The sequence below is a fragment of the Vigna radiata genome, chromosome 6 (genome assembly GCF_000741045.1).
Source record: "Vigna radiata var. radiata cultivar VC1973A chromosome 6, Vradiata_ver6, whole genome shotgun sequence".
Lineage (NCBI taxonomy): Eukaryota > Viridiplantae > Streptophyta > Magnoliopsida > Fabales > Fabaceae > Vigna > Vigna radiata.
The window spans coordinates 1132523-1149215 of record NC_028356.1 but is presented as its reverse complement, the minus strand read 5'-3'; the positions used below and the strand labels follow the sequence as shown (position 1 = coordinate 1149215).

The following is a 16693-nucleotide window of genomic DNA, read 5'->3' as shown; positions in this document are numbered from 1 at the left end:
TGGATTTGAAAAGTCTCCTTATTTATCATCTCTCCTGTAAGATCACAATCACATCATCTGACAACGGGAGAAAAATGCATATTCCTTTGTTACTCTTTCTTCCACACACTGTCACTTAGTTTTCTTATCTGCACCGTACCATCACTTGCATATTCCTTTCCTTTTAATAGATGAAGAATACCACACACATCCAACGAAGGTCGGATCTCTCTGACCTGGTCGTCCGGCTCATCGCATGTCTCCTTACCGTTCGTCTTAACCGTCCGGCTCTCTAGTACATTATTATAATTTTTAGGTTTAATTACCTTTTTAGTCCCCAAGTTGGGGGTTGAATTTTTGTTTTGTATCCGCTTTTAAAAATGATGTTATTTGGTTTCCAGGTTACCAATTTTGAATGAAATTGGTCCCTTCTGTTAAGTAGGTAGGAACGACGTTAACTGAAGCTTAGGTGGTTGCACTTTTTCTCTCTCTCATCTGCTCTTCCTGACACTTTTTTATTTCTCTTTGTTTTCTATTTCTCTCTCCTCTGCACTTCTGCTCTACCTGTCATCCAGCTTTTTTCTATCTTCCACCAGTAACTTCTGTTCCTTCCATCCATTTTTCCACTGAAAAACCAACCAACGTATCAACAATATCCTGGAGATTATTTCTGTTTTTCTCGTAAACGTCACTTTGTGTACTCATCACAGTAGGATTTCTACTATTTTTAGGAAATCATCTTTACACTAAATAAATATATATCCACTGTAATCTTAATTACTTTTCCAAGTTGTTTAAATTTGGATTTGAAAAGTCTCCTTATTATCATCTCTCCTGTAAGATTACAATCACATCATCTGACAATGAGAGAAAAATGCATATTCCTTTGTTACTCTTTCTTCCACACACTCTCACTTAGTTTTCTTCTCTGCACCGTACCATCCCTTGCATATTCCTTTCCTTTTTATAGATGAAGAATACCACACACATCCAACGAAGGTCGGTAGATGATTTATCTCTAATCATTTCGGGTGCAATTATCAAACAAATGATTATTTTGCTTTCGGTAGATATTTGTAATTTTGATGATTTAATAATCACAAGCCAAAAGCTTTCGGTGCCTTTGTCTTTTCTTCCACCAATTATTTTCTTTCTTTCGGTAGATATTATCTTAATGCTGACAAACAATTTTTGGTTGTTTTAATCATACTTAGATACTTTTAGACCCCTTAATTTAAAGTTTATCCAACAGGGAGGACTCTTTGGTGTTCACCTCAATGCTAAATAGATCTTCTTACAGGAAGCTTTTCATTGATTCTTCCATCAGAACAGCCAGGTTCTATGGCTTTCATGGCATAGACCTTAATGGGGCGGGGCCAAGTTCTGAGGTTGCCAATTTTGGAACCCTTTTGAAGGAGTAGCGTGCTGCAATAACTTCCGAGGCAAGAAACTCTATCAGGCCAGAGCTGTTGTTAATGATGGCAGGTTACTACCTTAAGGCTTTAGACTCCTTGAGTTACCCCTTCGATTCAATGCGGGAGAATTTGGATTGGGTGCACTTTGTGGCTTATGATTACTATCTCCCTAAGGTGGCAAATTCCACGGCTTTTCATGCGGCTTTGTATGGTTCATCTGATTGGGATAACACTAATTCTGGCATCAAAGAGAGTGGAGGAGGCGGGGGTTTTCATCTAAGAAGTTGTTAATTGGGTTGCCTTTATCATGGATATGCATGGAAACTTGTGACTCTTGCTGCGAACAGTGGCGTGTGAACACCGAGTTCAGGACCTGTCATTACAATGGATGGTTCCATGGGTTACAAGTTCATAAAGAGTTACATCAAAAGCTTTGGAAATGGAGTTGTTTCATGTTACAATGCAAGTTTTGTGGTGAACCAGTTCACCGTTGCATCCACCACTTAGGTTAATTTTCACAATGTTAAATACATCTCAAGTTTTCAGTTAAATACATCTCAAGTTGAATACATCTCAAGTTAATGGTGGATGATAGAAAAAAAGGTAGATGGCAGAAAGAGCATAAGTGCAGAGGAGAGAGAAATAGAAAACAGAGAGAAATAAAAAGTGTTAGGAAGAGCATATGAGAGAGAAGAAAAGTGCAACCACGTAAGCCTCAGTTATCGTCGTTCCTACCTACTTAAGGGAAGGGACCGATTCCATTCAAAATTAATAACCTGGAAACCAAATAACATCATTTTTAAAAGCGGGTATGAAACTGAAATTTAGTCCCAACTTGGGACTAAAAAGCCAATTAAACATAATTTTTATTAATTGAAAACAAATATGAAATTTTTGTAGTATTCCCAAAATAACTTCCATCAATTAACATGATATTGAATAAAATTTAAAAATTAGTTTGTTAAATATAATTTGAAAGTGGTGATGTAAAAATGCATCTCCATATAACTTACTTAAATTTCATCACGTGATAGACAGATCCAAAAAAGGTGGTGAATCACACACTCCAAGGTATTGAACACATGCATTCTTTCTATATATATGTAGCATGCATATGTAAGAGGAATTTCATGGAAAGATAGAAAGAAAGAAGAATCTCAACTTAATTAAACTGTCATGTCTGTAAGTAATAATTATCTTCTTTTGAATTTCAGTTTTTCTTTCTTTTTCGTCAAGAAAACTTCAACTTCATTGATCACTACCATTCCATGTAATAATCAATCTTCTTTTTCCATAGACGAGTTTCATTTGAGGTAGCTAACTTTACCCTGTGCAGCAAGTGATCACGATTAGGGTGCCACTTCACTGTGAGAGATGCAGGAGGAAGACTATGACTATATGCATGACTGCAGATGGTACTCTTGCATCTCACAGAACACTTTCAGTCATCATAAAATTTTTTTATTTGTACTTAGTATTATATATTAATTTGTGATGCATAAATACTACAAAGCTTAATAACTTTATATATATATATATATATATATATATATATATATATATATATATATATATATATATATATAGGTGTTAATGCTGCTGCTTTTGAAGGAAGAGACACAATAGTGATGAGAGGAGAAAGAGTAGATGCAGCAGCAGTCACAGCACGTTTGAGGCAGAGAGTGAGCAGACATGCTATGTTAGTCAGTGTCGCCAATGATGGATGAACAGATTCATAATATCATCATCATTTATTGAATACGATTTTATATTTCAATTTTTTTATAATTGTTAACTTATAATATTTACTATATGAATTTTGTATCTTTATGTTGGTATAATTTAATGTGTTATTTATACTATTCATATGTGAGTGGCTGTAGCATGAGTTGCAGAATGGAAGGAGCATGTTATAATTTGATTATAATTATTCTGTAAATGTCTGATCTATTTCAATGCACACTCTTTTTAAATTAAAGTGTAATTTTTCACTTTATCACCATAAATACATACATACATACATATATATATATATATATATATATATATATATATATATATATATATATATATATAATCATATTGTTTTATGTCTTTTCTAATGATAATTTATTTGAATAATTAAAAGGAATTGTGAAATTTTTTGTAATATATGACAACTTTCATGGAGTTGATATAAGTATATTTGAACCCAATTTAATTATGTTTCATAATCAAACCTTTAATTCTGTCTATATTAAATGAATGAAGTTTCATGCTGGAGCATCATTAAAAGGGAATTAAAATAGGATAATGATATTTAGACAACATTTTTTTGACAACATTTGGATATTGATTACATGTCAATATGTGATTGGTCAAAAATTACTCTACAATAATGTTTATGATTATTATTATTGACTGTGGAGTAATTTTTGACCAATCACATATTGACACATAATCAATGTCCAAATGTTGTCAAAAAAATGTTTTCTAAATATCATTATCCATTAAAATATGTCACTTTTAAATTTAAAAACACAAGAAATAGAAAAAAAAACCATGATATATATATGTTTTGTTACAAAGTCAACCAGTAAGGAGCAATCATATATATATTGCCAGAACTTGCTTTTGAAAGGGTCAAAATAACATGTTGGGTTGTTGCTTCTTAAAAGAACATTTGACGAACATTTTGTATTAAGTTTCATCTCTCATTTTTTCTTAAACATTATCTAAATCACAGTTTTTGTTTGTTATTATGAGATTAAACAGTTAATTCGAATTATGACATACATGTATATTGTGTATATCTTACAACGGGAATAAATATATATCTAATTATTAAGAAAAATTAATCTGTCTGTTTAAAAAAAATGGTTTTCCATCTAACTATTAAAAAAAAGTTAAAAGAATTACACATGTACAAGCTTATAATACTCATGTTTAAAAAAATTATATAATCAATTAAGTCCCTAATTTCAAATAACTTGTTTATTTCTGGGTTTTAATGATGATGTAATTAAAATCTATAATATGCCGTTTTGTCCAATAAATAAATGGATTGATATGAATAAAAGTGTGTTAGAAGAGATAATTTGCTACTAATTTTAATTTCTTGATAAAAAAAAAAAAAAAACTATTCAAAGTTTCTCGCATTATGAAAAGTTTTGAAGAATCCTCTAAAATCTTAGCAAAAGATATACACTCCAGAATTACAATTAAACGAAAGCACCTTCAAAGAGAATTTTGAATTATAATTACCAACAAAATATAACAAGATTATTTCGGAAACAAAATAAATAAATAATTTTATTTTCTTTTCATTTAAAAACTTAGGAGGAAAAGTTGAAGGCTTTAGGAAAATTAAGAAGCATTCAACAATATATCTTGTGTTGGTGTGAACACCAAAACTAAGATTATCTTGTGTTATAGTGTGAACACAATTAAGAAAAAATAGTTTCAAAAGTCAGCAGCACCACACGTTCTATTTTATTATCAACTTCAATTAAATGATCTTATTCATATATTTAATTAATAATTTAGTATAACCTTGTAACTAATCATTCCCTCTATCCTCAATCAATTGTCTTTTCATGATTAGTAGGCATTCATTACATAACCTTACCAAGCTTTTTTTTTTCAATTTAATTCATTAGGTGCACATATAAACTAATTAAAACTATAAAATCTCATAAGTGATATTTTTTACTTTATAATAATAAACTATAAAAATAATTAACATTCTATTCATTTTTAAAACAGTTTTCATTAACATTAATAAGGAAAATAAAATCTTCCTTTGGATAGTTTAGTTAATCTTCTAAGTACATCCTTAAGTTACATGTTTAGCGTACATAGTATCCAAATGTTCACTATTCTTAAGGAATAAAACTAGGAAGACTGAGTAAAGGTTTTGACTTTTGAACTATTTATAAAAAAATGAAGCATCTAGAAGCTGCATGATCATGCATGGTTGTGAGAACAAAAACATTACGTAATAATAACATCACCAACTCGTGAAGTGATGAGGTAAGCAATAACGCACCTTGTTACACTGAAAAACAAATATTTACTTGGAAAATGATATTTTAACACCAATTTTTTATATCATTTTGATACTCTACACGTGTCAAGATGTGTTTGGACAATTTCAAATTAAAAAAAAAAACTGAAGCAAGAGCATATTTGAAAGAAAAAAACCAAAGTTTTTTTTTTAATTTGAAATCGTCCAACCACATTTTGACACGTGTGCAATGTCAAAATGATGTCAAAAAATTGGTGTTAAAATATCATTTTCCTTTTTAAATATTATATAATACATATTTAAATATTTTTTTAACATTTTCCCGAAAACAAAAAGGTTGTTGAATTTCATGAGGTATATAACATTACTACTAAGAGTGAGAGATGATAAATTCAGCAGTTGAGCAAGTTTTAGAGTTGACTTTTAGGGTTGACTTGTTTTAATTTTATGATCCAATATGGCAAACGCGTTGAATCCATAAATGGTGGATCGCACCAGCGTATATAGCAAGTTGAAAACATTCTTTTATATATATATATAAATAAGAAGAATCTTGCTAAATCAAACAAGAAGAGGAATAGGAAGTTAAGCTGTTTCAATATAATCTGAGGAGAGGAGAATATGACTGTGATGAGGGTAAGCAATTTGCTTCATTTACCTTCAGTTTTTGATTTTTCCTCTTCCTCAAGAAAGTTTCATGCAAGTTCTAGAACTTTTTTCTGTTTCCATGATTATATATATAAGATATAGTTGTAGATATATATAGAAGGTTACTTATGAAGTGTTGTACCTATAAATTATGCAGCAAAAGATAGAAATTGAGGTGCCACTCCACTGTGGTAAATGCAAGAAGAAGATTATGTCGATATGCACAACAGCATATGGTATGCAGAATGTTTATCAGTTTTAAGATGACTACTAATTAATGCATACCAGAGAATCTGATTGATGACAGTGAAAATTTGAATGTTTTGTGAATGAATGGTGTAGGTGTTTGTTCGGTTAGTTTTGAAAGGGAAGGCAAAGATAAAGTGGTGATTAAAGGAGAAGGAGTAGATGCAGCAGGGGTGACAGTATGCTTGAGGGAGAAGGTGAACAAGTATGCCAAGCTAATTACTGTGGCTAAGGATACATGAACAACTTTCAAGAGAGTTCAATGTTTCACCATATTCATGATGCTATTAGTTTTGTTGTAAACTTTAGAAACTGAATTTTCGACTGCCATCTTGTTATAGTTTGATGTATAAGTTTATCTCTGATATTCATGTGTTATAGAAATCAGAAACTGATTTTATTTGCTGACACTTTCCTAAATTTCCCAACCAAATTGTATCCATCATTATTTGTACCATGGTTCATTTGTTGAAATTTTATATGCAAAGGAGCATGCCTATTTTATATGTACAAATATATATATATATATATATATATATATATATATATATATATATATATATGTTTGTGTGTGTGTGTATAGAGTATCCCCTTTGTTAATGTTCTTGATGTAGTTTGTTTAGATTAGAGTCAGATATTATACATTGGAAGTATTACAGTTTTGTTTTTAGAAGATTTCAAATGGAAGAAAAAGTCTAGGAGAATTTATTTGAATTTATCATGTATAAAAATATGTATAATATTAAAATATTGAATTTTTAATTTATATCAACAAGTTTTATTTTAATTAGTATAGTGTACTTAACAATTAGACTTGGAAATTCTCATTTGATCAGAGTTTATTAAACAAGTATTTAATGAAACTGTTTTCTGTCAAAAAGCCTAATCGTGTATATGATGAATGAAATTGAATTTTATGGCTTGAGCATGGGAATTAAACTGTCTCCTTCAAATTAAGTTTCAAAACACAGACTTGTATATTTGTCTACGTTAAGGGATTTATAAAGTTTCATTTTAATTTAATTTTAAAGTAAAATATTCAAACATAAACTACCGAGTTATTATTATTTTTATTGAATTTAACAACTCTTTCTTTTATTTAATTTTTTAATTTGACAAGTTATTTTCAATTAATTCATGTGTAAATTGTGTATCTTATAATGGAAATCCATAGTTTCTCATATCAAAATTTTGTGTAATTCTCGTAGTACATTATATATTATGGAAAATTTTGATTAAACTTAAAATAAGTCTTTTAAAATATCACTTATTTAAAAATATATAGTATGTTTCTTAAAATTAATAAAAAAAATATTTACTTCTAAAATAAACAAATTAGATAAACATGTAAAAAAGAGCAACAAAATTATTTTTTGTTAAATAAGTACTTTAGAAAGTACACAACCATCTCATTCATAAATTGTTATTAAACTTGTTGGAATAATTTAAATTTTTGAGTTTATTCTCAATTAAATAATATATCGATTTCACACCATATTCTGTACTAGAATTTAATCTAAAACCAATACTGTAACCCCAAAAAATAAATTAAATACCAGATACATACAAATCAAGATATATATCACCTTTATTACTTTTGAAGATTGTGTGTATACACATATATTAAAGTAAGCTTCATATTTGATTTTAAGAAATGTCTTTGTTATACAAAAACTGTAAAAAGCTTTGAACATAGGAAGCTTTGAAAAGCATAAAAGCCACCACAGAGTAAATAGCCATCCAAATATAGAAGATGTGTGTGGGGGTTAATCAAACTGACATCTTTATTACACCAAAGCCTTAAAGACTTTTGTTAGCATAGACGCCTGTAATTTGTCTTTGCAGGGTTTTGTGTTTCAACTCATTGCTCCTCATTTTGTACACGCCTCTCAATTTTCCCATGTTATAGATTGTTGCAAAAATGGCACAAAAGCATGCCAGGTATAAAGAAAGGGGAAAAAAGAGATGAAGAACGAAACAAGCTTATTTTGTACTAGAACTTTCCTGATCAACTAAATATTCACTAGAAATGTCATCATGTGGTTTCTTTGCAAATGTATCTCCATCATATTCTGTATCATCCTCCAAGTTTTCAGCGTTGTTCCATTTTCTCTTCATGATTTTGGGGACCATGCGAGTGACTTTAGTCTCCAACATCTCATCATTATTATTTATTCTTTCAAACCGAACTGCGCTCACCTTTCTGGCATTTCCAGCTAGTATCTGCACCAAAGACAAAGCAGTTGCGTATTTTCCATTCTAAAGAAAAGGGGTTGGGGTAGGCTAAGGAGAAGCTCCAGATTCAGTTTATTAATTCATACAGATCGCCAAAAAAAAAAGTTAATTTGAAACCTTGTGAAAATGGCTCACGCAAGATAAAAAGATTGCAATGGCTGTGCAAAATATAATTCCAATCCCATGACAAGTTAACAATGTACATCGATTCTCTAACCACATGTTAAAAAACCAGAAATCAAAGCACAACTTGTGAACAAGCTTTTTGAGGAAAATGAAATTGACATCTTTAGTGTAGCTCGAGTAATAGTAGAGCAATCATATTTAAAAGACACATGCAAGTATATTATAGTTGTGTGATGCTATCGTTATACTTGTTGGTATTACTCATGTGTTCACCATCCATTATTTCCAACTCTGGACAGATCTAAGCAAAAATTCAACAAGTGACAATTTTAGACGGCAAAAGGTTGATTACCTCAAGTTTGAAAGTTTGATTCTTTTGCTTCTGATCCTGCTGGTCAGCACTGGACTCATTGTTATCATCTTCATCCTCCCTTTCAAGAACTACTTTGATGCACTCACCTGTCCTTGGAATGTATCCAAATGCCTCACACACAAAGCCTGATACTGTCTCATATTGATGACCCTGAAATTGCATGTCACCTAAGTATCGAGTGCGCTGAAATTCTTCATCAGACTTAACAATATGAACAGTAAGCAAAATTAATTCCAAAATAACAGTTTTGAAATTCTTCATTGTCTCAAAAACTCTAAACCCAAGGATGCATCAAATGTTTATTATAGTTAGCAGCATAAATTTCCCCAAAATATAGCATATTCGCGCATTTTCCCAATTTGTCCATGACTTGTGTCAAAATAACAAGCTGGCATAAAAAAATGCGTTGACAATGTGCCTACTTGAAATCCAATGCTGTGGGGTGCCTATTTGAGATGCAAAATAGGTCTACAATGCTACAATGATTCTGAGGATTAAATTCATAAACAACTTAGTTAATGCTATACTAATAGGAAAACTACACAAGCTCCAGTCAGATAAGTAGGGTCACAGAAGACAAATATGACAGTTGCATGTAATCAAAGAAGTATTAGACCTCCGGCATCTTGATGTTCAAATCCTCTGAGAGCTGATCAATAGATGTGTTTGCATCCACATCAAAAATACCCTCAGCTCGCATTACTATGTAACCAGTTTTTTTCTGAATCTCCTCCTGTAGTAATCACCAGGAAAGTAGTTGCTTAAATGAAAAATTAGTATGAGTAAATGGTTATAGTCATCAGCAATAAAATAATTAGGAACAAATAGCTAAATTGAAAGTGCATTAAGGTCCTACTGTTGTTGCAGACAATGACTTGGGCTTACATGCATTATTATGTTTAGAAGAGTGTGTAATTGAACATTGAACATGGCTAAAAACAATTTTATTTTACTTTAAACTCTATGAACCTAGACTGCCTAATTATGAAATAACATTAGCTCGTCAAATAAATACTGATCCATTTCAATAGTTTGACCACTTTCTTTCCTGCTGGAGTTTCCATTACTTTACACTATAAATTCGGCTCATGTTGTGTTACTTATAAAACTTACACCTTTTTATGAGCTTTGAATTATATCAATCTGAAATCATGAAAACAGACAGACTAAAACACAAGCTGAACTTTCAGGAAAACACCACTTCTAGCCAATTAAACAGACCAATTGTTAACATATAAATTGTTGACAGTTATGATATAAATATTATGCAGTAAAGACAAATAAGCATTCCATATAACCTGTTGAACAAACGTACAGAGTAAAAAGGACTTTCTTTTGTTCTTTTGGGTTGATAAGCGTAAAGATAGGTGAATTCAAAACATAATGCTTTACTTTCAGTAATTTAAAATTAATTTAAAAGAAACAAAGTAAAGAATAAGCAAAAGTATTTTACCTTTGAGTCATTTTCATCAAAGATTTCACCAACAATTTCCTCGACAACATCTTCGAGTGTTACAATCTGTTAGATGCCAATATCAATTAGACAAACCAGACTTGATAAACTGAAAACAGTAGAACTTATAAGCAGATTACATAGAATGGATTTCAGAAAACTTGGAGAGTGGAGAGTGTAATTACAATCTGATAAACTGTGAAGAAATAAACCTTTCTTTTGATTTAGCCATCAGCAAAAGCAATTTATGTCTACACCTAGTTGTAAATTAGTCATTTCTAGATGAGACAGCCGTGTAGGAGGATGAACCATAACATCATTTAAAAAATGAACTCAAAGGACCAAAGAAACACAGCCATTAGACATTCAAACTTAATTGTTACCATAAGCAAGAAAGATGAAGGCAACTGCCTAATGAAAATAGTAGTAAATAAGGGCCTTTGGTAAGTCAGAATTGCCTTGTAACCAGAACAACTTTCGGTTTTGTTACAATGACTTGAGATCAGTATAGTGAGAAAAAAATAATTTAAATTATGTACAACACACCATGTACAGTACAACATAGACACACAAAAAATAACAATTCTACAGGATTATTTATAAAGTTTCTTGTCAAAGTTATTGTGATAGGAATAGTCTTAATGTCGGTTCCATTAGCTTTTATTTAAAGTTAAAAAACAAAAAGACGTTGGTATATAATTGGAAAAGTTTTTGAAATAAATAAAACGAATGGGATAACATGATCTAATTGATACCTTTAATATCAGTCTTTTTGGGTCAGTAATTGTAATTAGCAGTTATGTATTAATAGTGAAGAATAAATTTACAGATTTATGTTCATATTTATGTCAAACAAAGATCTGAGTTGGTTGCATTCTGTATGGTGTGCACATACCCCCACAGTTCCACCATACTCATTAAGAACAACCGCCATGTGAACCTTCCTGATTCTGAACTCTCTAAGAAGATTCCAAACAGACATTGAATCTGAAAATCAGTAAATAATACTTTTTTCAACATTCTGCACCAAGTCAAATAAATATAGATGTGTTCCTATCCCAGAAAATTCAATCAGTTTAACAATTCAATTTCAATATAAAGGGAAGAATTGTGAATCGTGATCATCAAATTTAGTAGTCAAGATGTAGTAAGCTGATGTTTAATTTTAGCACAACAGAAATTAATATTACATCACAAAAAACTAGCACAACAGAAATAAAAATTGTTGAAGATTCCCCTTCTGCACTCCAATTGGTGTGTTTGTACTATAAGTTTATAACAGGGTATAAGAGATATTGAAAATTTATTATCAGTGAAAAAAAAGGATACCTTAATGAAACAAAGATAACACAGTATGTTTAAATTTTAAAATACATGGAGTAACACAATCAACACAGCAAAGATAACAAAGTAAAGAGTAAATAAGAAACTTGTTTTAATACAACAGCAGTTTAGATGAACAAATTGCTAAACGTAAAAATAGTATGAAAATGGATTTAATAAGGAGAGTGTTGATGATTCCAAATATAGTCATAAGTTAAAATAGATAATGCTTTATATGACTGCTTACATTGCAAGAATATGCAAGACCGGTAGACTCAAGATGAGAAAGAATTACCAGGTACAAAATAAGCAGGCTTGTGAGCCATATCTCCAACTGTAGTACTTTCCAGCAACTCCCCCTTCAAAATCAAACAGATTATAATTCTGCAGATTGAGACTAGGGGATATAATTAATAAGTGAAGAACTTGTAAATCAATACAATAGGGAGTAAAAGCTCCCAACCTTTTGAACATAATCCAGCAGGTCCATTGCATACGCTATACCCATTATATTATCAACGCGTTGCTCAAAAACAGGTACCCTAGCAAACATGTCATGATCCAGTCAGCATATTGGAAGTTACATCATTGTAAATTTGAAACCAGAAAACCTTTAAAATACCTTGAGTACTGATGTGTGACCCACAAGTGATGAAAGTCTACCAGGCTTGAACTTGCATCAATTGCAACAACATCAACAAGAGGGGTCATAACCTCTCTGACATGTGTATCTTTTATCTCTAGAACATTTTCAATCATATCCTGTAACATATTACACATATATTTAAAATGCTTAACAGATAACAGACAAATAGAAATGGATTAGAATATCGATATTAATCAATGAATTAGGCTTTTGTAAGTGTTTTAAAGAAAAATGATGATAAATGAGCAAATATTATAATTAGAAAAAATGGAGGGGCACACTTCTAAATGGAAAATTGAAAATTTATGTATGCTTTTCAGATGAAATTTCAGTTTCCATTTCTTAAATACATAATGTACTTCAAAACAAACAAATTATTGTAAACAAACCATATTTATGAAAATCTATTGTCAATAAATGAGAGCAAAGGCTAAACGTTTTGAAGAAAAATATATTATGATACTTTATAATATTAAACCCAATATTTATTACCTGTTCTTCCTCTTCTATTGCCCCACTTAATTCTGCACCTCTTAGCATCAATTTTAGCTCATCTTCTGTCACATATGGCTCACTGGTAAAGTAAGCAATGACTTTAGCATTGAGGCTTAAAAAATCAATAACAATATATCCCACAATCATTGCTTCAACAAACAGCTGTCACTTTCCATATGATGTACATACAAATTTGGCAAGCCAAGGATTCTTTCAAACCAGAGTTGAAAAATACACAAAAAGAAAAAGTACTGCCGTGTGCCAGATGATTCAACCAAATTAGAAACCAAAAAACAATTATGAATGAAATGATTACACTTCACCATTTGTTCTCTTTGTCATAACATTGAGGAAAAAACTCAACCTTAGGAAATGAACAGCTATCATGGAATGTGGATGAAAAAGAAAAAGAATCATCCTTGAGATGAAGGAACTAAGATTTAGCATCAGATAAAGGTTAGATAAAAGTTAGATTTCACAAAGCATCCATAAAGAAGCAAAAGAAACAGATACAATTGGATAAAAGAAGATTAATCTTAGGCTATTTTTTCAGCAGACCTTCTTCCTTTTAGGCCAAGCAATTTCAGCATCCCCATTGAAAGATAAGTAACAATTCTTCCTACAGGATACAACACCAGGGAAAGCCATGCCACTGGCCTGACCTAGAGGCATTAGGACCAATATCAATGTTCGTTACAAGAAGTTGAAGCAGAAATATCATGAAAATATGAATTACGTGTTAAAAAAAAAACCACAAATGATTAATGCTGTCAAATTTTACAAACTACTAAAGAATGGGCATGAAATTTACAACTTACCACAAAACGAGCCACCTCAGTGGCATTATGAACAGCTATGCTTTTTGGAGTGATTTCAGTGAGAAGCAAAATGGCAACCTTGTTTGATTACAGAGAGAAAAGAAAAATCAGATATGTGAAAAAAATGTACATGAATACAAATATACAAACGTGCACACGCCACATGAATTGTTCTGTGATAAATCTGATAGAATAGACCTGATTGAAAAGATAATTTATACTACTATAGTAAATCCAATAACACAAAAAAACAGAAAAAAATCAAAATAATAAGATAAGGTATATCCTATATACTACATCCTATAATGTTGTCTAAATACATCTGATATTTGACAGCTTTTTAAATGTATAAATTCAAATGATAGATCATGTCACTCCCCTTTTCTATCTTACTCAAAAGTTAGCTTAGGCACCTTTTTCAAAATTGGTGATAAAGCTAGCAAGCTTTACATTTCAATTTCTTGTTCCCACCACATCAATTCAGGAGTTTGCAAGATTAATGGGCAGCTTGTTGATATACTGAAAGATTTAATGTTCCAAATGAATAACAATAAAGTGGTCCAGTGAATATGAATGTCTTATAATCAAAACAATGCATAAGCCATTTAAGTATAATTTGACGTCCTGGAAATAGTAGATTTCATCAACAATTGAGCAATAAAATCAAAAACATACAGTCATCACTCCTGTTGCAGCACTGACACCAGCTTCACCAAACATTGCAGTCGCTGCTTCAGTGACCAGTGCAGTTGCCCCAATATTGACCACCCTGCATACAGCAAAATAGCATGAGATAGATTCTATACTCTGGGTGAAAAACAAATTAAATTTTCAATAATAAGATCAATGAAAAGAGAATACGTTGTGCCAATAAGTATTGTTGTAAGGAACCGCGTAACGTCACTTCGAAGTAGTCTGAAAACGCCATTTTCGGACTCCTTTTCAGCCAACTCACGAACCTTAGACATTGTCATCAACGGATATCAGGATTTAAGGGTCAAACTTTAATCAACTAAAATAATCATAGGGAATAAAAAATCTGATGTGCAAAATATGCAAGCATATTAAAGGAAACCAAAAGCATTAGTGAAAGGAAAAAGAAATATAGAAATTGATCCTTAAATTAGTAACATTTACTTTTCTTTGGTCATCTTGGCAATATAACTATTTAGTAGGTCTAACTGAACAATGCAATAAGGGATAAACTAACGAGTTCTTCCTCGGCATAGCTTTCATATAACACAAAAAGAATCATTCAGAAAAGGAGGATAAAGTATTCAAGATACCTTCCAAGGCCAAAGTGTGGTTATTGAAGTCTCTGCCATAGAGAAAAAGGCCGAAATGCCCAAAAGCAGTGCCAGCACCAAACCTTGCTCCTTGAATATGCGAAGAACTTGCAACACTTTAGGCCAAGTATTTCTAAGCAAAAGTATGCTCTGTCCAATAACGCCATATCCTGCATCCACAACATCTTCAACTGCGAAAACTCGTGGACATCCAAACACCAAAACCCCACAAACAGTTGCAGCTAGGATGATTCCCCTCTTCAACAATTCATGCATAAACTTCAAATTGGTTTCGGAAACAGCATTTCTCTCACTCAAACCATCACTGCTACCATCTAAACACCTCAACCGAGTTCTATCTAGTAACTTGGCATCTGCCCCAAAACTTGAAACCTGCAGGGTTGAAAAAGTGGATGGACCAACACAACTGGAAACAAAGGGAAATGAATATCTACTGTTTCTACCCAAAAAGTTGATTGGTATGCTCTTTCGCCGATTTTCATGTGCAGTGTAGAACAATCTGGAACTGGGGTTGAAGCTTTGATAACTCAGAACCCAAGATTCGAGTGCCATCAGTCATAACAGAGCAACAACACCCACCAATTCAAAATCAAGATTCCATGCAAACAACTACAGAGAAACCCACTTATGCTCTGAAAGTAATTGTATTTTGCTTAGGAATACCGGTAAAAGAATTCGATGTGCGATGCAACACAGCAGGGAACAACAGCAAAAGAATAAACGAATATACGCAAAATGGTTTATATTTTTGGGTTTCTTTAAATAAAAGGAAAATGGAAATGTGAAACGTAGAATGGGAAAAAATTTAGGGTTTGAAAGGGTGTAGTGAAAACTGGCAGAGGTGGCGCGTGCATCCGCAGACTTTGCTACTTGCTGGATTCAAGGTTCCCTGTAACAAGTGGGATTAAATTACAGCTATTTCACTTTTAAAGCACAATATACATTGAAAGTGTAATAAGAAATAGGATAATAAGACTAATTGTAATATTATTATTTTTTTTTATAAATCAGACATGCATATTATTATAGTATTAAAATTAAGTTGTTTATGAGTAGTTTAAATAACAGAACATGACAAAAGTTGTTTTTTGTTTTTTTAATTCACATTTCATTTCAAATTTCTAAATATAATCAAATTACTACATTTGGAATATATAAAAACATTTAAAAGCGTGGGATTGTAAAATTTACACTTTATGGTAAAGGATGGAAGAGAACGAATAAATATGAGATTAACGAATAATTTTTCCCGAATCATAGGTAATTATTTTAAAAAACCTTATTTATATTATTTTTCGATGTTTTACCGATTACATAAAAATTACTTAAGTACAAATAGTTTTTATAAGAGATATTCCTTTATTTTATTGTTAAATTTTTTGAGTTATAAATAGAAATTTAGAAATTTAGTTAACAAAATTTATTAACTACTAATAATTTTTTAAAAATATAATGTAGTAAGTTTTTTTTAGCGATGTTTAGCTATCAACTGTCAACTTTTAATCACTAGTTAAACATAACCAACAATATTGAGTTATATAATTTTTGAAACGAATTTATATAATAAGAATTTAAATTATTTGAAACGACTTTATAAATTTATAATATTTGAAAATACTATCA

At 31.1% G+C, this 16693-nt stretch overlaps 2 protein-coding genes and 1 pseudogene across 2 annotated transcripts; 2 read left to right on the top strand and 1 right to left on the bottom strand.

The window, feature by feature from the left end:
• The window catches only part of LOC106763200, a 4256-nt pseudogene extending 2280 nt beyond the window's left edge, over positions 1 to 1976 (top strand).
• Positions 1977 to 5968: 3992 nt separating this feature from the next.
• LOC106764561 (heavy metal-associated isoprenylated plant protein 47) lies at positions 5969 to 6775 on the top strand. The gene is made up of 3 exons (XM_014648827.2): positions 5969 to 6036; positions 6206 to 6284; positions 6391 to 6775. The coding sequence occupies exons 1-3, from the start codon at positions 6022 to 6024 to the stop codon at positions 6534 to 6536; spliced, it is 240 nt and encodes a 79-aa protein (XP_014504313.1). The 5' UTR covers positions 5969 to 6021; the 3' UTR covers positions 6537 to 6775.
• A 1285-nt stretch (positions 6776 to 8060) lies between these two features.
• LOC106764906 (DUF21 domain-containing protein At1g55930, chloroplastic) lies at positions 8061 to 15974 on the bottom strand. Its single transcript, XM_014649343.2, has 14 exons — positions 15050 to 15974; positions 14625 to 14722; positions 14439 to 14532; positions 13764 to 13841; positions 13504 to 13607; positions 12943 to 13024; positions 12427 to 12566; positions 12268 to 12346; positions 12100 to 12163; positions 11377 to 11468; positions 10482 to 10547; positions 9645 to 9761; positions 9008 to 9178; positions 8061 to 8517 (listed from the first exon to the last, which is right to left on the bottom strand). The coding sequence occupies exons 1-14, from the start codon at positions 15620 to 15622 to the stop codon at positions 8278 to 8280; spliced, it is 1998 nt and encodes a 665-aa protein (XP_014504829.1). The 5' UTR covers positions 15623 to 15974; the 3' UTR covers positions 8061 to 8277.
• Between the last annotated feature and the right edge of the window lie 719 nt (positions 15975 to 16693).

Coding starts and splice junctions, on each gene's coding strand:
- LOC106764906 (XM_014649343.2), bottom strand. CDS start 15,622: ATGGCACTCGAATCTTGGGTTCTGAGTTATCAAAGCTTCAACCCCAGT. Junction 14,723..15,049: donor CCACACTTTGGCCTTGGAAG/GTATCTTGAATA, acceptor ACAATGTCTAAG/GTTCGTGAGTTGGCTGAAAA. Junction 9,179..9,644: donor TGAACATCAAGATGCCGGAG/GTCTAATACTTC, acceptor ATGCAATTTCAG/GGTCATCAATATGAGACAGT.
- LOC106764561 (XM_014648827.2), top strand. Junction 6,285..6,390: donor GATATGCACAACAGCATATG/GTATGCAGAATG, acceptor TGAATGGTGTAG/GTGTTTGTTCGGTTAGTTTT.